At 43.6% G+C, this 25434-nt stretch overlaps 1 protein-coding gene across 2 annotated transcripts; it reads right to left on the bottom strand.

Annotated features, from left to right (window-relative positions):
• Window positions 1-50: 50 nt before the first annotated feature.
• LOC125767538 (proton-coupled amino acid transporter-like protein pathetic) lies at window positions 51-19529 on the bottom strand. 2 transcript variants are annotated; one of them, XM_049434212.1, is made up of 7 exons: window positions 18968-19529; window positions 13812-13916; window positions 12954-13185; window positions 2168-2289; window positions 1243-1569; window positions 958-1170; window positions 51-884 (listed from the first exon to the last, which is right to left on the bottom strand). In XM_049434212.1, exons 2-7 carry the CDS (start codon window positions 13886-13888, stop codon window positions 452-454), a joined length of 1404 nt encoding a protein of 467 aa, XP_049290169.1. In that variant the 5' UTR covers window positions 13889-13916; window positions 18968-19529; the 3' UTR covers window positions 51-451. The 2 variants fall into 2 exon arrangements, with proteins under 2 accessions (XP_049290169.1, XP_049290168.1); XM_049434211.1 differs by lacking the exon at window positions 18968-19529 and having other exon boundaries at window positions 13812-14212.
• Between the last annotated feature and the right edge of the window lie 5905 nt (window positions 19530-25434).

Below are 25434 nucleotides of genomic sequence, written 5' to 3'. Positions count from 1 at the left end.
CTTTCCTGTCCATGCAGAGAGTTTCTGTGTAAAAACAACACATGGAAGCAGATTTTTGTCAACAGATTTATTTTCACACAAAACAGCATTTATCCTATGGCTAGTAAGTAATAGAGCAATAAAATGTACGTCACAACATAAATAGAAATCGATGCCGTTGTCTCTGCAGTGCATTTGTTTCTTTTGCATAAATGACCCAACGCGTAACGTATGTTACCGTTGCAAATGTGTTCTGGCGCTACTATTCGATCTGTATCTTAATTTAAGATACACAACGATAAGTATCTCGATCGTAAAATAAAAGCCTATTCTCTACTTCGTACTCCACCCCTTGCACGATGTGTTCCGCACTGTTGTGAGTACCGTGTATACTGTTTGTTTCGCCGTTGCGCCCTTTCTAACACGCTTAACATTTGTTCCATTTTGTGATGGTGTTTCGGGTACGATCGCTCTATTCCGTGTGCTCGTCATCATCGGTGTAGAGTTCGATGATGTCCTTAATACTGACGTACGCGCCTGCCACCAACGCAAAGATCGAAAAGGCTCCAAAGATGACGTTCTTAATGAGCACCCAGCGGAATTTTCCAAGTTCATTTGGCCACAGGAATACGGTTTCGACGACACACGGCACAAAAAGACCAAGGCTGGAGAAGAAGACGGCACCAACCAGACCGATAAACGGTTCGAGCTCAGGCACGGCCAGTCCGATACCACCCATCAGTATCATAATGCCGGAGCGTAGGGCAATCTGAGAGATCATGTGCCTGTTCTTTGGAATTTTGTCGTGAATCTTGCGCCACAGAATATCCATGGGAACGTAGAACTGTAGACCGAAGGTGAACAGGATAGCGAGGGCGATTAGAATCTGTGCTACTATCGCCAACCTGAAAGGTAGAAAAAAGAAGACAGATTTTCAAAAGCTAATTCATATTTACCACAGCTTTGAAGTAAACTTACGTGTCCTCCAGTGGAAGATTGAGTGTCACGCTACCCTTGGACAAATCTCCGAAACGCACATAACCAAAGAATCCAATCACGGCGTACAGCACGATCACCGTGCCCATGGCCGTATTCAGCACACCAGGACATCCGAGGAAATGTTGTGGTTTGGACATCGAGTTTTCAACCGGCATAACTACACCGATACCTTCCATGGCAAAAATTACGGTACTGGGAAATTACAAGAACACGTAACGATGGTTAGGATCACTAGAACATGTAATAGAGCATGGTTAGTCATACCTGAAAAACAATGGCAGTGTGCCGAATGAGGAGAACATCGGCTTATCGTCAAACTCTAGCGAATCCTTGAAGATGTAGTACAGCGTGATACCGAACGTGACTACGATGAACAGGTTGGCAAGTGCCGAGAACGGTACGAGATATTTAAGCTCACGGATTTGTCCGATCAGCAGGATCGGTACCATCGTTAGTATAATGTAGATCCGCACACTCCAATCGTTGCCAGTTTCGTGATTGATAACGTCATGGAAGGATGTTGCGATGAAGACGATGTACACACATCCGGCACTGAAGTACGTTGCCATCAGGGCGTAGTCCACGAAGGCTCTGTTAATACACACAAAAAGGCGGGGAAAAGTTAGATTAGTTGTGTCATTGAGTATTATTAACATAACTCAAACATATCGAAGGATGGGATAAACAAATTGCGATCGTTTTTTTTTTTGGACAATTTATGTGTGCCGATCGAGCACAGTAGATCGCCCACTGTTTGGGAACGCCGGTATGATGATGCTGGTAATTTCATATTCTGACCTTGATATCAAAGTACAGGGTCTAGTTTTCTATGTCATGAGCTCACACAGTAACATCCATATCAACCAATTTGATTTGGGTAAACGAATTTGTCGGTCAACAGCGCGGAAGACCTTTGTTGACACCGGTGGCATTCACCTGCAGATGATCCATGGACTGCTGCGCTAGGAAGCGCCACAGTGACACACATTGCCGCAGATTGGGTAAACAAACAGAAGGGAAGCCGTCCGTGGATCATCATTCATATGCATATCGGTTGTGTAATTAATTTAAAATGCTTATCATCACGTCGCGATGGGGCGATTGTTTTGGCTGGTGTCTGGCAGTAGTTTGCCGAAGGTAGGAACTTGCGGAAACCCCGACCCTGAAGATGGATTGAACGGGTACTCACTTTGTGAAGCCGGCCAAAGGTCGTAGCTTTGCTGGTCCATACTGGAAGACACGTTCAGCTGTTTCGGCGAATCCGAGCACCGGTATCCTTGTTCTTTGACAGACCATATGGGATGTTTTAACCTGCAAAACACATGGTAGGAATGGACAAACAGCAGGAATTCAGTAATCAAATTCAAATCAACCATGGCAGACCATGTCTGTGGAGCGGGAGGGTCTGCTGATGTTCCAGTGACTCAGTGACACAGTATTTGTCAAGCGTGCAACTTTATGGCTTATGAATCTGTACATACACAGCGGGTTGTATTTTCATTTCCGGAAGCAAAACACAAACCCAACAGCACGTTCGAAGGCTGCAGCAATCGTTTATGGTTTTTGCGTTTCGATTATTTTATGTTGGTGTTGTTTAATGAGTTGCGTAAAAAAGTTCCTACTAAGCGATCGATACCGGTTTAGTGTGGGAAGTAGGTTTTATTTTACAATTTTTAAATGCACATGGAACTGTTTTGGATGGAAACGGAAAGTGGTTGATCTCGGTCATGGTTTATGAAGAAATTTGGATACGTAGTTGTAGTTAACATCGAATGCACTAAACAATTATGGGGATTTTAACATTCATTGGAACCGGTTTTACGTTTTATTATACATAAGTACATACTTTTGTTTTTGCAAAAAAGGTCGATGCGGATAACTTTTCCTTAGACCCCTCACAGAGTCAGCTCTATCTTGTTTGGGGCTTCTCAGCGGGATATTTATGACAATAGAGTTGTTAAAAGATAGAGTGTATCGATAAAAGAGATAATAGAAATGCCTACTCAATAATGAAAACTTGTCCGCTGTTTTGATTAGTAGTCAGTTTGCCAGCCAATAAAGATTAGACGGAGTGTCTTCAATGATTTTGTTTTGTCACAAATTGTTTGTACTGTAAACAAATAGTAGTGTCGCTGACGGAAATTATGTCCTTTTTAGGAACCGCTGTCCGCGCTCAAAAAAGGTCCCTAGCTTAGGAGAATAGTAGCAGGAGAGCGGACTTAGCCGCTCTCAACGTAAAGATAAGCTAGGAGACTAAGCTTACCTCTCTCGCATCGCTTCACCGTGAAGCGATGAGTGAGAGGGAAGTTAAGCGTCTCTGTCTGTCTCGCTTGCTCCTGCAGGCGCAGACAGATAATGCAAGGACAATGCGGGGATCGGCGCGAAAAATCCTCCCCAAAATTATTAAATTTATTAGGCAAATAGGGAAATAATTGAGGAAATAGCTACAGGAAATTAGAGGAAATTACAGGAATTACAGGAAATTAGGAAATTGTTACAGGAATTAATAATATAAATAAGAAGTAGGGCGAAAGGATAAAGGGTGAATAAAGGGTTGAGAAACGCGAGGAAAACACGGTTATGCGTCGCCGTCAAGGAAATGTATCGATTATGTATCGCTAAGGCAGCATGTACGATAAAAGGGGGCTACGGGGAGGTAGCCCTAAATAAATAAGCTTTCTCACAACCGGAACAAAAAGCCTTTTTATTTCGGTTGGCCGCGGATAAATTAGTTTAGTTTCTACCTTCTCTCACCCTCGGTCGGAGTTTGATACTCCGGTCCGAGAGCTCAACACGGGTTTATCGCCCTGCTGTGCTGGGAACATTGGTGGCTCCAGAGAGGAAGGTAGTACTTGCTAACGTTCCAAGGCACGAGAAAGTTTCCCGCCACGAGGTAACCGGAGGACCCCATTCCCGGTCGAAGGAAGGAAGACGCCAAGCGCCGAAGAGAACCGGAGGACTCCATTCCCGGTTGGAAGGAGGACGAGAGAGGGCCACCCGCCTCTAGCAGACCGGAGGACCGCATTCCCGGCTGAAGGAAGGACGAGAGTAGGCCACCCGCCTCGAGCAGACCGGAGGACGTTCATTCCCGGTCGAAGGAAGGAAGGAAGACGCTAAGTGGCGAAGAGAACCGGAGGACTCCATTCCCGGTTGGAAGGAGGACGAGAGAGGGCCACCCACCTCTAGCAGACCGGAGGACCGCATTCCCGGCTGAAGGAAGGACGAGAGTAGGCCACCCGCCTCGAGCAGACCGGAGGACGTTCATTCCCGGTCGAAGGAAGGAAGGAAGACGCTAAGTGGTGAAGAGAACCGGAGGACCCCATTCCCGGTTGGAAGGAGGACGAGAGAGGGCCACCCGCCTCTAGCAGACCGGAGGACCGCATTCCCGGCTGAAGGAAGGACGAGAGTAGGCCACCCGCCTCGAGCAGACCGGAGGGCGTTCATTCCCGGTCGAAGGAAGGAAGGAGAGGGGCAACCGCCCTGTGGAAACCGGAGGACGTTATTCCCGGTCAGCGAAAGGAAGGAGAGGGGCAACCGCCCTGTGGAAACCGGAGGACGTTATTCCCGGTCAGCGAAAGGAAGGAGAGGGGCAACCGCCCTGTGGAAACCGGAGGACGTTATTCCCGGTCAGCGAAAGGAAGGAGAGGGGCAACCGCCCTGTGGAAACCGGAGGACGTTATTCCCGGTCAGCGAAAGGAAGGAGAGGGGCAACCGCCCTGTGGAAACCGGAGGACGTTATTCCCGGTCAGCGAAAGGAAGGAGAGGGGCAACCGCCCTGTGGAAACCGGAGGACGTTATTCCCGGTCAGCGAAAGGAAGGAGAGGGGCAACCGCCCTGTGGAAACCGGAGGACGTTATTCCCGGTCAGCGAAAGGAAGGAGAGGGGCAACCGCCCTGTGGAAACCGGAGGACGTTATTCCCGGTCAGCGAAAGGAAGGAGAGGGGCAACCGCTCTGTGGAAACCGGAGGACGTTATTCCCGGTCAGCGAAAGGAAGGAGAGGGGCAACCGCCCTGTGGAAACCGGAGGACGTTATTCCCGGTCAGCGAAGGGAAGGAGAGGGGCCACCGCCCTGTGAAGACCGGAGGACGCTCATTCCCGGTCGGAAGGTATAGTGATAGTGAAGTGCAACGGTTCCAGCGGCAGCAGCAACAGTGGTGCCTAAAACGGCTTAAAAAAAAAAAAAAATAGTGCGACGGTTCCAGCGGCAGCAGCAACAGTGGTGCCTAAAACGGCTTAAGAAAAAAAAAAAAAAAAAAATAGTGCGACGGTTCCAGCGGCAGCAGCAACAGTGGTGCCTAAAACGGCTTAAAAAAAAAAAAAAAAAAAAAATAGTGCGACGGTTCCAGCGGCAGCAGTAACAGTGGTTAAGCTTAAACCGGCTTAAAAGAGTGCATCAGCTGCGACGGCAGCAGCAGCAGCAGCAACCGGAGCGGTAGCAGCGGCAGCAGCAACAACAGCAGCGGTGGCAGCAGCAGCAGCAACCGGAGCGGTAGCAGCGGCAGCAGCAGCATCAGCAGCCGAAGCAGTAGCAGCAACTGCAGTAGTAGCAGCACAACAAGAAGCGACGAACCCGCAAACAAACCGTGAGTAAAATGGCAAACACTAAAGAGAAAATTACCAAATTTGAGGAGGAAGTAGGGAGTGATGTGTGCGAAATGAGAAAAGAAATAGAGAGGTTGAAAAGGGAATATAAGGACTTATCCGAAAAACATGAAGAAACGAAACGCGAATCGCAAGAAAAACAGACCAAATTAGTCACACAATTAGCGGAAAAAGAGGCAGAAACTAAGAAATTGCGCAAGGAAAAGGGACAGAAACGTGAATTGCAAGATGGAAGTGCTACAGTCGCAAGCGCATCGACAAGCAACTCAAGCCCTGCTTCCGAATTGCTCATAAAGGGATTGGTCGATGCTTTAAACGAGCGGTCTAAAAGAGATTCCTTAATGGAGCTTCCTGAATTTAATGGTGATTTTAAAAAGTGGAACCATTTCAAATCAGTGTTTTATAAAACAAGTGAAGAGGCTAAATTTTCAGATTTGGAAAATCTAAATCGTCTGCAAAAGGCTCTGAAGGGAGATGCCCTGGAATGCGTGAGTGGTTTGATGCTCGATGCACAAAACATCGAAGGAATTTTACAGCGATTAGAGAAGGAATTTGGTACGCCTGATTTGATATACAGTGCGTTATTAAAAGAATTGCTAGCAGTAGAGAACCCAACGATGCAGAAGCCGAAAAGTTTTATAACGTTTATGCATGCGTTAAACAACCTGGTCATAAACATGAACACTATAGGAGAGCCAGAATATTTAAACGACCAACGTCTTTTAAAGGACTTGGAAAATAAGATTCCCACTAATTTAAAACACAAGTGGTACAATCATATCTTGGCAGACAACGAGAATTATGGTAGAAGCAAGCTTAGGACTCTCGAGGATTTTGCTAAGTGGCTTAAGCCCACAGAAAATTTAGCTATTATGCTAACAGCGGATGTTGCAAATGATGTTGTGAACTCACAATCGCATCAGCACAACCAACAGTTAGGTCATAGGAATTTTCGTGCTCAACCACGACAACAGTTCCAAGCGAATATCCAATCGCAACCAAGGCGTAGAATGGGTTGCTTGATTTGTGGCCAAAATCATAGGACGACAGAATGTTTTCAATTTCAAAACATGTCGGCCGAACGAAGATGGGAAACGGTTAGGCGGTTGCGCATTTGCTCAAACTGTTGCAACCAGTCGAATCACGACGCCCAAAATTGTTTTCTGCCACCACAATGTCGGCAATACGGATGTAGAGCGAGACATCATACCCTATTACATAGAGCAACTCCTACTGGCTTAAGACAGGTTGAGAATGTTAATACTCACCACGGTTCTGATTTGCCTGAGTTATATTTTCAAATCATCCCAGTAACGCTTCGTCATAAGAATAGGGAGGTCGATACATTCGCGTTCATGGATACGGGTTCATCTGCGAGCTTAATACATCGTGAGCTCAAAGAAGAGTTGCAGGTAAATGGATCTCCACGACCATTTTCGCTAGCTTGGACTAACGGATCAATACAAGATGAGCCGGAAAGTGAAACCATCTCGATCCTAGTTAAGGATCAGGATGGGAAATTTATAAACCTTAATGGATTAAGGACAGTAGAATCCATGGTGCTGCCAAAACAAACGGTTGACGGAAAGGAATTAAGAAGAAAATATCGCCATTTGAGAGGCATCAATTTACAAAGCTATCGTGATGGAGCTCCGAAGCTAATTATCGGATTGCCACATGCGCATCTAATGTGCGCATTGCAAACCAGAACTGGGCGAGCAGGCGCACCGATAGCAATTCAAACCCACTTGGGATGGGTATTGTTAGGAACAAATGATCTTAATAGCAAACAAGCAAAACTCTTTTCTCTAATCGAAGCAAAAAATGCTAACAAGGACATAGCGAATATGATGAGAAATTACTTTTCAACGGAAGATTTTGGTGTCAAATTGGGTTGTAAGATACCGCAGCCCAAGGACGAAGAAAGGGCGAAACAAATAATGGAGAAAACGTTGAAGAAAACTGGAACCGGTTACGAGATAGGGCTCCTGTGGAAAACGGAAGACGTCAGTCTACCCGAAAGCTATGGCCAAGCTTTAAGGCGACTCCAAAGCCTAGAAAGAAAATTGGCACGAGATGAAATGCTAAAAAAATGGTACCATGAGGAGATAGACGCATACTGCAAAAAGGGTTACGCGCGTCCAATAGGTCAGAGTGAGGTAAATAGCGATGAGTTTAATCCCAAGATCAATTATATACCACACTTTGCTGTAGTAAACTACAACAAACCCGTGCCTAAACCGAGGTTGGTTTTCGATGCAGCCGCAAAAAATAATGGAATATCCTTAAACTCGCAATTATTGTCAGGGCCAGATGCAGTCGCATCTCTATTCGGCATTCTAATACGATTCAGAGAGGGACGCATTGGTATATCAGGTGACATCAAGGAGATGTTTCACCAAGTGAAAATCCGGCAAGATGATCGCTGCGCGCAACGTTTTTTGTACAGACGCGAGCCGTTCATGAAACCGGAAATTTATGAAATGCGGGTTATGACCTTTGGAGCGACCTGTTCCCCAGCATGCGCCCAATACGTCAAAAATGAAAATGCATCGCTCTTTCAAAATCAGTACCCTTCAGCGGTAGTCGCAATCATTCACAATCACTACGTGGATGACTATTTAGACAGTTTCGATAATGAGGATTCCGCGGTAAAAAGAACCCGACAGGTAATCGAAATCCACGATAAAGCTAATTTTTTCATTAGAAACTTCATATCGAATTCAAATGAAGTGTTGAAAAGTCTGCCACCGGGAAGAGTGAGCGAGAACACATTGATCAAAATAGGCGAGAAAGATGAAAATTTCGACAAAATACTTGGCCAATGGTGGGATAGGGAAGAAGATGCATTAAAATACGTGCCGAAAGGATTATATGAATTAGGAGGAGAAGTTACAAAAAGGATGTTGCTTTCTAACATAATGAAGATTTATGATCCCCTAGGACTTATTGCGAATTACATAATAGAGTCGAAGATTTTGATGCAGGATATTTGGAAGCAAGGGCTAGATTGGGATGCCAAACTACCCAGAAATTTAGCAGACCGATGGCAGGAGTGGGTAGAAAGGATGAAGGGTATAGAGAACATAAAAATTCCGCGTTGCTATTCAGTAGCGGAAGATGTTGCAAAAAGAGAATTTCACGTTTTCGTAGACGCATCAGAAAAGGCGTTCGCAGCGGTTGTCTACATGCGCACTATTCATCAACAAGGAATCGATATCTGCATTGTTGCAGCAAAATCACGCGTTGCTCCTACTAAACCGCTATCCATACCGCGTTTAGAGTTGCAAGCAGCTGTGTTAGGAGCCAGATTAGCTGAAACGCTTAGAAGAGAAATGAGGATCGACATAAACGAGACGTGTTATTGGACCGACTCGAAAACAGTTTTAGCATGGATCAGTTCAGAGCCAAGAAACTACAAACAGTTTGTTGCGTTAAGAGTAGGAGAAATTCTCAATCGATCTGGTGTAAATCAATGGCATTGGATAGGAACGAAAGATAACCCAGCCGATGAGGCAACAAAGGTAATAAAGGGACCCTCAATTTGGTTCGAAGGACCTTCATTTTTAAAGGCGTCTTATATTCAATATGATGGATTTGAACCGACGACGCTTGAAGAAATTCGACCGGTGCACACTATTAATGCAGTGAACCGACTAGATTGGGAAGTAATCAATGTAAAATGGTCTTCAAATTGGTTGAAACTTAGGCGCGCGATAGCTATTTGCCTAAAATATCTTGAATGGTTGAAAGCAAAGGTTAATAACAACTCATTCTCACCAATCATTAGTAAGGGAAATTTAGATAAAGCAGAGCATCTTTTGTTTAAAAAAGCACAGTGGGAGGGGTTCAGTGACGAAATGGCAGCCTTAGCTGCAGGACATCCAATAAGCAACAGGAGCGACATAAAAAACCTCTGCCCGGTCCTGGACGAAAATAACGTAATGAGAGCCGAAAGCCGATTAACCAGAGCGCAATTTTTGGGGGAAGATACTAAAAGACCGATCATACTCCCAAAGCATAACTATATCACTACACTAATAATACGTTACTATCACGAAAAATACTTACACAGAAAGACAGAGACGGTTATAGCTGCAATCAGACAGCGCTTCTGGGTAGTTGATTTAAGAGCAACGCTCAAAAGAGTCGTGACATATTGTCAAAAATGCAAGAACGATAGAGCCAAACCACAACCGCCAATGATGGCACCTTTGCCTGCATGTAGAACGACACCATTCGTTAAACCGTTTACCCATACGGGTGCAGATTATTTTGGCCCGCTTACTGTTTACATTGGAAGGCGATCCGAAAAAAGATGGTGCGCTCTATTTACCTGCCTCTCTACTAGAGCAGTGCACTTGGAGTTGGCAAGCGATCTTAGCGCGAATTCTTTCCTTGTATGTCTGAGGGCAATGCAACACAGACGCGGAAAGATCGCTCATCTATATTGTGACAATGGCACGAATTTCGTAGGTGCGTGCCGCGAAATAACAAAGTTGCAAGAAAAATGCGCTACGGAGGGAATATATTTTCATTTCAACCCACCGGCGGCGCCACACTTTGGAGGATCGTGGGAGAGAATGGTACAAGAGGTAAAAAGCCTTCTCTCACTATGCAACGAACCCTATCAAGAAGCAGTACTTAGAAGCGCGCTAACTGAGATTGAATTCATGATCAATAATAGGCCTCTTACGCATATTCCTTTGGACCACGAAGACGATGAGCCTCTCACACCAAACCACTTTCTAATAGGCTGTTCTGGAGAAGCAGAACCAACTCAGTGTGAGATTTCGGAAGCTGAAGCTTTAAAGACACATTGGAAGAAATCCCAATGGGTTGCACAAAAATACTGGTCTAGGTGGATAAAAGAATTTCTACCTCGATTGGTAACGCGAGAGAAATGGTTAAAACCAGTGAAAGAATTGCGCATAGGCGACATAGTAGCATTTCCAGATGAGCAGACTCGCGGAAGGTGGCGTAAGGGGATAATTACGCAAGTGCAAGAAGGAAAGGATAAACAGGTTCGATCCGTAACGATAAGAGTAGGAAGTTTATTTATTAGAAGACCAGCGGTAAAGGTCGCACGGTTGGAGGTTCGCGCCGAAGAAGAAATAGGTAGGACATAATTCCGTCAGCTTATTATTGTTTGTAACACCTCTACGAGGAATTACGGGGGAGAGGATGTCGCTGACGGAAATTATGTCCTTTTTAGGAACCGCTGTCCGCGCTCAAAAAAGGTCCCTAGCTTAGGAGAATAGTAGCAGGAGAGCGGACTTAGCCGCTCTCAACGTAAAGATAAGCTAGGAGACTAAGCTTACCTCTCTCGCATCGCTTCACCGTGAAGCGATGAGTGAGAGGGAAGTTAAGCGTCTCTGTCTGTCTCGCTTGCTCCTGCAGGCGCAGACAGATAATGCAAGGACAATGCGGGGATCGGCGCGAAAAATCCTCCCCAAAATTATTAAATTTATTAGGCAAATAGGGAAATAATTGAGGAAATAGCTACAGGAAATTAGAGGAAATTACAGGAATTACAGGAAATTAGGAAATTGTTACAGGAATTAATAATATAAATAAGAAGTAGGGCGAAAGGATAAAGGGTGAATAAAGGGTTGAGAAACGCGAGGAAAACACGGTTATGCGTCGCCGTCAAGGAAATGTATCGATTATGTATCGCTAAGGCAGCATGTACGATAAAAGGGGGCTACGGGGAGGTAGCCCTAAATAAATAAGCTTTCTCACAACCGGAACAAAAAGCCTTTTTATTTCGGTTGGCCGCGGATAAATTAGTTTAGTTTCTACCTTCTCTCACCCTCGGTCGGAGTTTGATACTCCGGTCCGAGAGCTCAACACGGGTTTATCGCCCTGCTGTGCTGGGAACAAGTAGTCTACAAGTAGCAAACGGAGTAGCGTTAGTAGAAGGAGTAGTAGTAGTAATGATATTAGCGATCCTAATGAACAACAACTTTGATAACTAATCGATTTATTTTCCCTTACAGTGGTGAGAAGAAACAATACAATCTTCCACAAGCTGCGAGTGGAACGATAAATAATGACATTATTAATTATGACACCGCGGTATCGCAATATTGTTTTAAGGCGGTTCATTTTGTTTCCCCGCCGCCTGTATACACTTCATCTGTAAACACGTTGGCAGAAGGCATAAATCATACGGAGCATGATATATCATCCTATTGACGCCTTTTTTTTTGTTGCCGATAAAGCATAACGTTCCATCGTTCATTAACCTTATCGTAGCAATAGCGACACACACGTGGCGAAACCAAACGCGTAACGTAAGCAACGCGATAGATAATAGAAGGACAAACATAAACGTCATCGTTACTGTGGATAGGCATCAGTTAATTGTCAGTGGATTAGTAACGGGTAGTATAAATTATCACTGTATCGATCGCATCTTTGCTTTTGGTGCACGTTGCAATATCCGTTTATCCGGAAAAGGGTCGCTTTGCTAGTGGGGGGTTAGTGCACCTTGTCTCAGCAGGGAACGGCCGGTTTTGTTGGTTGGTTGCTTCCGCATTTAAGCATCCTCGATGCACATGGGTAAATGAGGGAGCGGTTTATTCTTGGGCTTCGAAGTAAAGCAATGAAAACTTTAGAAGCACCGTAAGGATCACCTTGAAAGCGGGGGGACACTAGTAAGCATCGTACATCGCGAAAGAATAAACGATCGAGACCGTGCACTTGAACCTGCGAGGCTCGATACAAACCAAAGCCAATGAAACTTTCGAGCTTCAAGGCTAACAACAATACGGTGCTAGCCCCGTGCGTCTTTCGAGGAAAGGGAATCAGATGAAAGATACTTTCATGCATGAGAAAAGCAAACTACTACTTTGGTTATCTGTTGTTAAAAAAATAAAAAATATGACGAATATAACCATTGGTTTAAAATATATACTACGTGCCACAGATAGTAGTAGATACAATAGTTTATGCAAGTTAACTAACGCTACTCTCATATAAAAATGAATTGAATATTTTGAAGCAAAAGTTCTTGTTTCTGTGCTACCGTATGATGAGTCACTGTGCTTGTTATCGCTGTATGATCGTAGCAAAACTGAATGGAAGATTGTTCTGAAACAATTATGAATTTGCATCCCAAAACTGCCACACGTGCCACCAGGGTTGCACAACGATTCATTTCCTTGCTCGTGATAGCATCGTGCCTTTTTTGATGACTCGCGCAAACAACAAAAAATGATCACCAAAAATCAATCATTCACGATCTCATCTCCGGCACGAGTCGCGTTTTGCGATAGGTCGAGTAACAATAGCAACTGTTGTACACAATGAAAGTGTTATGTGTTCCGGTGCACTTCCCATGTATCTCTACCAGGCGGCCGGCACTTACCAGTATATGCACGCAGTGTGTACAGATCAATCCAATAACGATGGTACCAATTGCTCCGAACAGTAGACCGGCATTTTTGAACGCTACCGGCATAGCCAGAATGCCCGTACCGAGGGAACTCTTTAGCAGGTGAATCAACGAACCAGCCGTACTGTTGGGCTTCTCGATTTGTCGGTGCTCGAACGGATTGTACTCGGCATCGGAGATGATCTGCGAGTCGGCTAGTTTGGTGCTGCAATTGATAGTTGATCGATATTGAAATTAAGAGTCAAATTGAACGAAATCTTTCCTTCCCCTGTTTGTCTCTAATTCTGCTATAATTATACTACCAGTGTAAGTGTATCTGTTATCTATATGACAACCAGTCAGTTTATAACACTTTACAATATGGACAGTGCTACTGGGTCATACAAGTTTAAGTAGTCATCGTTATTGATGGCGCATACGACGGACGTCAAATTGAGTCTTTCTCGTTTATGGTTTAATTGATTGATCAGCCAAGATAACCGGATTTATGGCCAATGCCAATGTCAATCGAAAATTGGTAATAAATTGAAAATTGACTCAGAAACAAGCATTTGATGTCATTCGGGTGAATTGGAAATCGAAATTGGTGGAAATAAATTTCATAATTGAAGTCATTAATTAAAGTGTGTGGATTTGCGAAAAGATAAAGTAATACCTTTTTTAGGGTTTGAAATTGATTGATTCATCATTTGCCTCAGTTCCGACAGAGGTCGAAACCTATATCTCTGAGTTTCTGTCGTGACAGCTTAGAACAGATACAGATGTCTTTTGTACAAGGTCCGAAAAATTCGAATACACTACACTTTGGAGAATGTAACACTCAATACTTACGTGGAATTAAAGTCGCCTACAGTGTATTCAGGTGCGGATGATGCCGATGGATCACCTTTAACTTTTTCGTCTCCCATGATGAATAGTGATAGTCAACGTCTTACACTGATAAAAAACACAAGAAACCAAAACGACTGTATAGTATGTTAAGAACGGGCACTACGGCAGGCTTTGCACGACGAGGTCCTGCCTCTTCACTGTACGGATGCTAAATATCGTCCTATTCCACGCACTGAATGTGAGGACCGCTACCGAATAGATCCACGATCAAGCCCCGAACGAGGTAGTAGCGATTCAAGCACCGTAGTTTACCGGTGAAGCGATCCTCCGCGACTGTGCACGATTTATCGCTCAGAAGCGTATCAAATAGCTGATAGTAATTGGAAACCAATTGGACAATAAAGCACATTGGTGGTGTGTTATCTCTTGACGATATGTCACGCTGACGGATTGGTAGCACTTCCACCCTTCTTCAAAGGATGTACTACCTACCTGATCTGATTGTTATACCCCCTTCTTGCCCTTCTACGTCACTGATTTTGATCGTCTGCAGCGGTGGTTGGATTTGATTGTATTTGCTGTGTGTGTGTGGGGGTTTGTACTTTTTTTTTCGCAACAATTCCTGGCCTCCCCACCTCGTTCCCGTTCTTGTTGACGACAGTGAAATAATGCTGTTGTGACGGTGAAGTAAGAATGTACCTTGGAACTGTTCGAGTGGGACTTGTCCGACCACTCCACATTTAAAGTGACAATAAAAGACCAAGAACGAGCTGAGAAGTATAAAACAGATCGATTGTAAATACCTGATGTGTGACGAATAGGAATGTTAATTTAAGTCACACGTCCTTATAATATATCCTAACACTCTGCAACAGGATTTCGTTGGACATATCTTCCGTAAGGTTTTTTGAAAGTTGTATGATCTCTTATCGATCTCTATCTCTTGTCAGTGGGGAAACGTGTCAATACGTGGGGGTTCTTCTCAAGTGGTGGAAAGATTGGCTATTTACTACTCCTTAACCAGAGATTAATGACACTATCGTTAAGAGAGGCTGAGAGCATTGACGTGCGGTCTGTTCCCACTTCAATGTCTAAACTCCAGCAGTGGTGCGCAGTTGAATGTCCTGGCTAGCTAGCAGGGAAATAATTTAAGATTTGCTGTCGCATTTTGTCTTGAATGTAGTAAGCAAAACATTTAGCCATTACAAACAGCTGTGCAGGTGGTTTTCGTTGTACCACCAGGTCGTCTGCATAGTTGATCGTGTGGCCCTGTTAAACGCTTCCAGTAAGATACGCCTTTACTTCCAGTAAAAGGTACGCCAAACATCTCGTTGAGAATAATTTTGGGTCCGATACAGAGCAAAGCTTGCAAGATGAAGGTATGTGACATCGGAACATATCGTCATACATAATTTATAATCATAAAGGGAGCTGTGAGGAATGCAAATTTGATAACAACGCACCATTACTGTCATGTGATAGGGAGCGATTGTTTTGAGAGATGAATATGATTCATAAAGGCTATTACCCAAGACCGGTAATGTAAAAAAAAAACAATGTGAACATGAGTAAGTAGATTGAAGAATTATCTCATATGTTTTTTATGTTTTTTTCTACTAATACTTTCTATCATATTAGTAGTCCCTTATTGAAGAATTAGTCCTATGACTGGAGAATTAGTCCTATAGAATCCACACAGGGGGAATCTTTGGTCACAACTTAAAACTATCGCTTAGTGTCATAAAAAATCGACATCACAAGTAGCAATACAAACAATTCCGAGACATTAAATCATTAAATCACGTGTAAATACACCGGGAATCAATCTTGCTCAATCGCTTCATCCGCCGATAACACAGACCCTAGTAGCGGTCTGTGATTAATTAGCACAATTTCAGCGCACAATTGTTTGAATGGACGGAAGGTATTTTAACGCAAGAGATACTCGTGCCGATCTTGACCGTAGTGGTTGTAGGGACGATTCCCACAAAAGCTTAGCTTTATGAAGCAATTCAGGGCATTTTTTCCTTCTCATTCTCATCGTATTCCCCGATTTTTTTTAACGCTCGCTGATAAGATAGGCGTGAGATGATTACAAACGATGAAGCTCCCTGTTAAGCAAAACGGGTGCGTGTGGGAATAAAACAATTGAACAATTTACGAGTGACTTATTGTTGCTAAAGCACCTGCTGGTTTTGTTACTTGCTACTTTAAGGGTGGATCACTTCCACTCGGGTGTATCTTATCGAGGAATTTCCGGCTCCACAAGTCACGGGACTTATTGAATTACGATCGCGTAGAAAAGGAAGAGACACAAAGGGAATCGCACAAGCAGACACATGTATCAAATGCCTTCGTCGATTCGTCTTCGATTTCGGTTGCTTTAGGTTGTGAATGGCGCTTCGTCGTCTTGTTTGATGTTCGTTTTGTTGGTGTCTTACAGTATGGGAAGGAAGTAGAAGGGTGAAAAAAGTAGAGTGATAGCTTTAAGTTTTAGTTTTGTGATAACGCACAACCAGTAGTGAGCGCATAGTTGCCATGATATTTGGAACTTCGTATGATTGTGCAATAAGTGTAGTCTCGTACTCCTAGCCTAGTGATAAGTGGAACTGGAGCATAGATACCCGATCGATAGTTAGATTAGCTGACCTTAACACGGTTAACACACGTCGCACAGTTAGTACAGAAGAAACCGTGCTGTAAGAAAATAAGCCAACATATTTCCTGACGAAGTTACCAAAAAGAAAGCGATGCCATCTCTCAGTGTAGCGATCATGATCTATCTCAATGGGCGTTCAAGTTCGAACCAGTTTCTTTTCGACACTGAAGGACGTATCAAATCAGGTTTTTTTTTGCGATCATAATTGCAGCAGTATCTTTTGTTGAAGTTTAAAAAGTAACTGAAAATGTAATGGAGGTTGGTTCGCGCAATCCTTGAACTTAGCCTAAGGGGAGTTAGAAATAATAGCTTTGGTTTTGTGTCCTTTCGTTTTTTGTTTTGCAGTTCAAATCGATCGAAAGATTTCAACAGTACCGGAGACATTGGAGGCTCGTCCAGTTCCTTCCTACTACCTACCTTTCTTCCTCTCTCTCTCTCTTGTGAGCGGTAGAAGGCCAATAATGACAGACAGCTGATGACAATGAGGAACACATGGAAGAATAATGGTGATTTAATGCTACCACACTATACAAGTTACATCGCGACCACGTCTGCTTTCGATCGATCAATGGGGAACCAGTTTTTGGTTGGAGTGAATTTGTGCGCTTCTTTTCGGCGCTGAACATCATAATTCGTATCGAATGAAAAGGGGTATAGAAATGAATTTACAGAATGGCTCCTCCATTCCACAACATTATAATGAAAGCATGTTTTGGGGTGTGCTACTATCAGGCAAGCCATCAGTATGTGAATGGGGTGGGAATCTGCAATGGGAGGCATTTTTTTTCTTGTCCGCTGCACTCCATATCAGTGTGTCGCCAATGTCAGCGCCATCAGAGGTTCGAAGCCCTCCAGCGATTCGGCACGTCTGTCTCTGATCTGTTGGATACATTTCCTTCATTATCGGGAGCTGTTTGCCAAACAGGTTTGCCGAAACAGTACAGGGAAAGATACCAAAATTGGCGTCAGTTTTTGCAGTACCTTCCAATGTTTCGCCCAATATCAACTTTTGGGTATTTAATATGTCTATTTAGAATGAATTTTTTAATTTGTTTTGTTTCGGCTACCAATTTCGCAGGCATTGCGTACATGCGAAGGGTGTGGTACAGCGGCAACAATTAGTTCCGATCGCAATGTTTTCCGACGGCACTACAAGCTGGACGGGTTTTGTCCGCTTTCGGGTTGAGTTCTAGTCGATTGTTTGATCTCATTAGCATACGCATAAATTAGCGAGATCTTACATGAAAGAATGATCGGAAAACTTTGAAGATTGCTAGTCTGTTTCAATGTGATGGTATTTATGTTTAGTTTATCATTAATATGGACTTCATTTCTTGATAAATTGCGGATGTACGTTTGGGTCCGTATGGCAACCTGTCATTTCTCAGTATTTGTTCGAATGAATAATACTTTTTTCGAAGAAAAAGAACATTTATGTTACAATTTATCAAAGTATAACATACATAGTTTTTTTGTACCAAGAAACCCCCCAATCAAAGTTACATCATGCACCTAGTTTCCCTCTCGCAACCGATTGCTCCACAAAACCATAAGTGTGTCACTGTCAAATATGCACTTTTCACACTGGCCAGGAAAGGAAATGCTAGAAGCGCGAACTGCTTGATTATTATGCTTAGTCCAGCGCACCATGTGGTTCAGTTTTGCGACCAAACACACGTTGGAGGGGCATCAAGAAGCATAAGCAGGGGGATCGATTCATTCATTGGTGGAGTACTGCGAATTCATTGGCAGTGGCAATAAGCTGTTCTAACGAATAAAGGTATTACTGGCAGATGGTTTAAACGGTTTTGAACATTCGAAGGTCATCTTCCGATTGGGATGAATGTGTGCGTGTACTGTCTGTGGCCAATCAGCCGAAAATTGTCAGCATTCCATGCGACGCAAAATGTGGTAAAATTAGCGAACAGAGCCCTAAATCGATACCAACTAATGGGTGTGTGCTGTTGGCAAACAAACCTGTCACGCAACGAGGGAAGTGGAATAAACAATTTTTCAAACGGGTAACCCTTTTGCACATTTGGCTGCACTGATAACGCACAATCAAACACGACACGATTGTTTATCAATCGGGGGAAAAAACAGCAACAGTAGAACGGTAATAATGTGATACAGAATTATTGCTCAAAATCCTCATCTATTTCAAAACATTCGAGGACACTTTCTAGACAGCAGAAGGCGCACGGGTATCTGTCGCCTGATCTGGACTAGACTTGGTGGCACTCCAAACTAGTTGAACTTGACATTCTCATCCACCAATGTCCGCGGTTTAGGGGGGAAAAAAATAAATTCAAATGCAGCTTGCATGGCGCGCAACGTTAATCGAGGTCCAAAGAAGTCCATACACGTGCAAACGATTAGCTACGATCGATTAGGCGAAGGGAACATTATAAACCGTACACTATTGTTGAAACGGTTTAATCAAAGTGAAGTCGTTGTCAGTGTTCAACATTTTTTTTTGTCAAGCGACTTTACTCACCACACTTTATATAAACTTAACACAATTAACACTTTTTTTAACACACTTTTCTTTAAAGTAAGTGGCTTTAAATCACAGTTTAAGATGCTTTTCCCTTCGTAAACATATATTGCACTAAATCTAATAGGATTTATTTGTTGCAAATCACTAGTGCACGATCACAGATCTACCGATCTCCTATCACTCGATCGGGGGTAATTGTTACTTTATCGCGACAAGTTCTTGCGCTGTTCGGTCAGCAAGAAGCCACATGCCAGCCGCAGCGTTGGAGGTACGAAACTGAAAGTGCGTGCGTATTGTCGTTCGGTTGGCCGCGAACTGTGCGCGAGGTTCGAAGGGGTTCGCTTAAATGTTCTGATCACTGGCAGTGGGGCAGCGAACCCGCCATACGGCTGTGCGATTTTTTTTTATCGTTCGTTTAACGTGCATGTTGCTACACTACACTCTTTCCGCTCGTTCCATCTTACCACATGTGGATGGTCGCACTATTCATACCCATAACCTGTACTCAGTGTGTGCTAGGGTTAAGCATCGATTGCCAACCGTTCTTACACTCGAAGATAATTCTTCAATCACTGGTCTGTTTACTTAATACGATAAATATAACATAAAAGTTGAAGCGATACGAACATGCTGGACGAGGAAGAGGTTTCCAGATGAGGTCGTTCGTGGCAGTAGCGTGATGCTTACTATCAGCCAAGGTGTGTAGGAGTCACGATGCGCAAAATATTGTCGTGGGGATTTTAAAAGTCACGGACCTCCAGAAGGCACGCGCATATCGGCACATGTGTTTGTTGGGGCAGATGACACCGGTTGTCCTTAGATGCTGGCGCTGATGATGCTGTCGAAAGTCCGACAATGACCTACCGAACAGGCGGAAGTGGCTTGCGTGAACACTGACACTATCCTTACGATGCAACCGCTCGGCTAGCGGCACGTGAGGTGAATGTAAATATTGTTTAACGAACTACAGATATGGATGGATTAGTGTACGCAGCGTGTTATTGTTTATTGGTGACGATTCGATGGTAACTTGAAGCAATTAATGTGAATGAAAATTGTTTACGGTTCAGTGAAGATATAGCATGAAGATGATTCATAAAGGGTGGAGTTTTTAGATATAATAGGTGTTATATTTGTTTCAGAACATGTCTCATTGATAGATCCAAGTCATATCTCCTTCCTGTGATCTAACAATAAGTATGACAATCTACCAGTCCCTCGAATAGATATCTACCATAAGAAGAGAGTTGACTATTACTTTTCAAATTTCATAAAATGCAGGAGACTTCCTGGGACTGTGTTCTAACCTTGGACAGTAGTTCTCACCTTAAAATACGCACGGAGAATTAATCAGCAGATATGCATGTTCCCAGCACAGCAGGGCGATAAACCCGTGTTGAGCTCTCGGACCGGAGTATCAAACTCGGACCGAGGGTGAGAGAAGGTAGAAACTAAACTAATTTATCCGCGGCCAACCGAAATAAAAAGGCTTTTTGTTCCGGTTGTGAGAAAGCTTGTTTATTTAGGGCTACCTCCCCGTAGCCCCCTTTTATCGTACATGCTGCCTTAGCGATACATAAGCGATACATTTCCTTGACGGCGACGCATAACCGTGTTTTCCTCGCGTTTCTCAACCCTTTACATATTCACCCTTTATCCTTTCGCCCTACTTCTTATTCATATTATTAATTCCTGTAACTATGTAAATTTATCTAATTCCTCTAATTTCCTGTAATCAACTATTTCACTATTATTTCCTTATTTGCTTATAAATGTAATAATTTTAGGGAGGATTTTTCGCGCCGATCCCCGCATTGTCCTTGCATTATCTGTCTGCGCCTGCAGGAGCAAGCGAGACAGACAGAGACGCTTAACTTCCCTCTCACTCATCGCTTCACGGTGAAGCGATGCGAGAGAGGTAAGCTTAGTCTCCTAGCTTATCTTTACGTTGAGAGCGGCTAAGTCCGCTCTCCTGCTACTATTCTCCTAAGCTAGGGACCTTTTTTGAGCGCGGACAGCGGTTCCTAAAAAGGACATAATTTCCGTCAGCGACATCCTCTCCCCCGTAATTCCTCGTAGAGGTGTTACAAACAATAATAAGCTGACGGAATTATGTCCTACCTATTTCTTCTTCGGCGCGAACCTCCAACCGTGCGACCTTTACCGCTGGTCTTCTAATAAATAAACTTCCTACTCTTATCGTTACGGATCGAACCTGTTTATCCTTTCCTTCTTGCACTTGCGTAATTATCCCCCTTCGCCACCTTCCGCGTGTCTGCTCATCTGGAAATGCTACTATGTCGCCTATGCGCAATTCTTTCACTGGTTTTAACCATTTCTCTCGCGTTACCAATCGAGGTAGAAATTCTTTTATCCACCTAGACCAGTATTTTTGTGCAACCCATTGGGATTTCTTCCAATGTGTCTTTAAAGCTTCAGCTTCCGAAATCTCACACTGAGTTGGTTCTGCTTCTCCAGAACAGCCTATTAGAAAGTGGTTTGGTGTGAGAGGCTCATCGTCTTCGTGGTCCAAAGGAATATGCGTAAGAGGCCTATTATTGATCATGAATTCAATCTCAGTTAGCGCGCTTCTAAGTACTGCTTCTTGATAGGGTTCGTTGCATAGTGAGAGAAGGCTTTTTACCTCTTGTACCATTCTCTCCCACGACCCTCCAAAGTGTGGCGCCGCCGGTGGGTTGAAGTGAAAATATATTCCCTCCGTAGCGCATTTTTCTTGCAACTTTGTTATTTCGCGGCACGCACCTACGAAATTCGTGCCATTGTCACAATATAGATGAGCGATCTTTCCGCGTCTGTGTTGCATTGCCCTCAGACATACAAGGAAAGAATTCGCGCTAAGATCGCTTGCCAACTCCAAGTGCACTGCTCTAGTAGAGAGGCAGGTAAATAGAGCGCACCATCTTTTTTCGGATCGCCTTCCAATGTAAACAGTAAGCGGGCCAAAATAATCTGCACCCGTATGCGTAAACGGTTTAACGAATGGTGTCGTTCTACATGCAGGCAAAGGTGCCATCATTGGCGGTTGTGGTTTGGCTCTATCGTTCTTGCATTTTTGACAATATGTCACGACTCTTTTGAGCGTTGCTCTTAAATCAACTACCCAGAAGCGCTGTCTGATTGCAGCTATAACCGTCTCTGTCTTTCTGTGTAAGTATTTTTCGTGATAGTAACGTATTATTAGTGTAGTGATATAGTTGTGCTTTGGGAGTATGGTCGGTCTTTTAGTATCTTCCCCCAAAAATTGCGCTCTGGTTAATCGGCTTTCGGCTCTCATTACGTTATTTTCGTCCAGGACCGGGCAGAGGTTTTTTATGTCGCTCCTGTTGCTTATTGGATGTCCTGCAGCTAAGGCTGCCATTTCGTCACTGAACCCCTCCCACTGTGCTTTTTTAAACAAAAGATGCTCTGCTTTATCTAAATTTCCCTTACTAATGATTGGTGAGAATGAGTTGTTATTAACCTTTGCTTTCAACCATTCAAGATATTTTAGGCAGATAGCTATCGCGCGCCTAAGTTTCATCCAATTTGAAGACCATTTTACATTGATTACTTCCCAATCTAGTCGGTTCACTGCATTAATAGTGTGCACCGGTCGAATTTCTTCAAGCGTCGTCGGTTCAAATCCATCATATTGAATATAAGACGCCTTTAAAAATGAAGGTCCTTTGAACCAAATTGAGGGTCCCTTTATTACCTTTGTTGCCTCATCGGCTGGGTTATCTTTCGTTCCTATCCAATGCCATTGATTTACACCAGATCGATTGAGAATTTCTCCTACTCTTAACGCAACAAACTGTTTGTAGTTTCTTGGCTCTGAACTGATCCATGCTAAAACTGTTTTCGAGTCGGTCCAATAACACGTCTCGTTTATGTCGATCCTCATTTCTCTTCTAAGCGTTTCAGCTAATCTGGCTCCTAACACAGCTGCTTGCAACTCTAAACGCGGTATGGATAGCGGTTTAGTAGGAGCAACGCGTGATTTTGCTGCAACAATGCAGATATCGATTCCTTGTTGATGAATAGTGCGCATGTAGACAACCGCTGCGAACGCCTTTTCTGATGCGTCTACGAAAACGTGAAATTCTCTTTTTGCAACATCTTCCGCTACTGAATAGCAACGCGGAATTTTTATGTTCTCTATACCCTTCATCCTTTCTACCCACTCCTGCCATCGGTCTGCTAAATTTCTGGGTAGTTTGGCATCCCAATCGAGCCCTTGCTTCCAAATATCCTGCATCAAAATCTTCGACTCTATTATGTAATTCGCAATAAGTCCTAGGGGATCATAAATCTTCATTATGTTAGAAAGCAACATCCTTTTTGTAACTTCTCCTCCTAATTCATATAATCCTTTCGGCACGTATTTTAATGCATCTTCTTCCCTATCCCACCATTGGCCAAGTATTTTGTCGAAATTTTCATCTTTCTCGCCTAATTTGATCAATTTGTTCTCGCTCACTCTTCCCGGTGGCAGACTTTTCAACACTTCATTTGAATTTGATATGAAGTTTCTAATAAAAAAAATTAGCTTTATCGTGGATTTCGATTACCTGTCGGGTTCTTTTTACCGCGGAATCCTCATTATCGAAACTGTCTAAATAGTCATCCACGTAGTGATTGTGAATGATTGCGACTACCGCTGAAGGGTACTGATTTTGAAAGAGCGATGCATTTTCATTTTTCACGTATTGGGCGCATGCTGGGGAACAGGTCGCTCCAAAGGTCATAACCCGCATTTCATAAATTTCCGGTTTCATGAACGGCTCGCGTCTGTACAAAAAACGTTGCGCGCAGCGATCATCTTGCCGGATTTTCACTTGGTGAAACATCTCCTTGATGTCACCTGATATACCAATGCGTCCCTCTCTGAATCGTATTAGAATGCCGAATAGAGATGCGACTGCATCTGGCCCTGACAATAATTGCGAGTTTAAAGATATTCCATTATTTTTTGCGGCTGCATCGAAAACCAACCTCGGTTTAGGCACGGGTTTGTTGTAGTTTACTACAGCAAAGTGTGGTATATAATTGATCTTGGAATTAAACTCATCGCTATTTACCTCACTCTGACCTATTGGACGCGCGTAACCCTTTTTGCAGTATGCGTCTATCTCCTCATGGTACCATTTTTTTAGCATTTCATCTCGTGCCAATTTTCTTTCTAGGCTTTGGAGTCGCCTTAAAGCTTGGCCATAGCTTTCGGGTAGACTGACGTCTTCCGTTTTCCACAGGAGCCCTATCTCGTAACCGGTTCCAGTTTTCTTCAACGTTTTCTCCATTATTTGTTTCGCCCTTTCTTCGTCCTTGGGCTGCGGTATCTTACAACCCAATTTGACACCAAAATCTTCCGTTGAGAAGTAATTTCTCATCATATTCGCTATGTCCTTGTTAGCATTTTTTGCTTCGATTAGAGAAAAGAGTTTTGCTTGCTTGCTATTAAGATCATTTGATCCTAACAATACCCATCCCAAGTGGGTTCGAATTGCTATCGGTTCGCCTGCTCGGCCAGTTCTGGTTTGCAATGCGCACATTAGATGCGCATGTGGCAATCCGATAATTAGCTTCGGAGCTCCATCACGATAGCTTTGTACATTGATGCCTCTCAAATGGCGATATTTTCTTCTTAATTCCTTTCCGTCAACCGTTTGTTTTGGCAGCACCATGGATTCTACTGTCCTTAATCCATTAAGGTTTATAAATTTCCCATCCTGATCCTTAACTAGGATCGAGATGGTTTCACTTTCCGGCTCATCTTGTATTGATCCGTTAGTCCAAGCTAGCGAAAATGGTCGTGGAGATCCATTTACCTGCAACTCTTCTTTGAGCTCACGATGTATTAAGCTCGCAGATGAACCCGTATCCATGAACGCGAATGTATCAACCTCCCTATTCTTATGACGAAGCGTTACTGGGATGATTTGAAAATATAACTCAGGCAAATCAGAACCGTGGTGAGTATTAACATTCTCAACCTGTCTTAAGCCAGTAGGAGTTGTTCTATGTAGTAGGGTATGGTGTCTCGCTCTACATCCGTATTGCCGACATTGTGGTGGCAGAAAACAATTTTGGGCGTCGTGATTCGACTGGTTGCAACAGTTTGTGCAAATGCGCAACCGCCTAACCGTTTCCCATCTTCGTTCGGCCGACATGTTTTGAAATTGAAAACATTCTGTCGTCCTATGATTTTGGCCACAAATCAAGCAACCCATTCTACGCCTTGGTTGCGATTGGATATTCGCTTGGAACTGTTGTCGTGGTTGAGCACGAAAATTCCTATGACCTAACTGTTGGTTGTGCTGATGCGATTGTGAATTCACAACATCATTAGCAACATCCGCTGTTAGCATAATAGCTAAATTTTCGGTGGGCTTAAGCCACTTAGCAAAATCCTCGAGAGTCCTAAGCTTGCTTCTACCATAATTCTCGTTGTCTGCCAAGATATG

The sequence above is a fragment of the Anopheles funestus genome, chromosome 3RL, assembly GCF_943734845.2.
Source record: "Anopheles funestus chromosome 3RL, idAnoFuneDA-416_04, whole genome shotgun sequence".
Taxonomy (NCBI): domain Eukaryota; kingdom Metazoa; phylum Arthropoda; class Insecta; order Diptera; family Culicidae; genus Anopheles; species Anopheles funestus.
The sequence above is the reverse complement of the archived record's forward strand: the minus strand, read 5'-3'. Positions and strand labels throughout refer to the sequence as shown.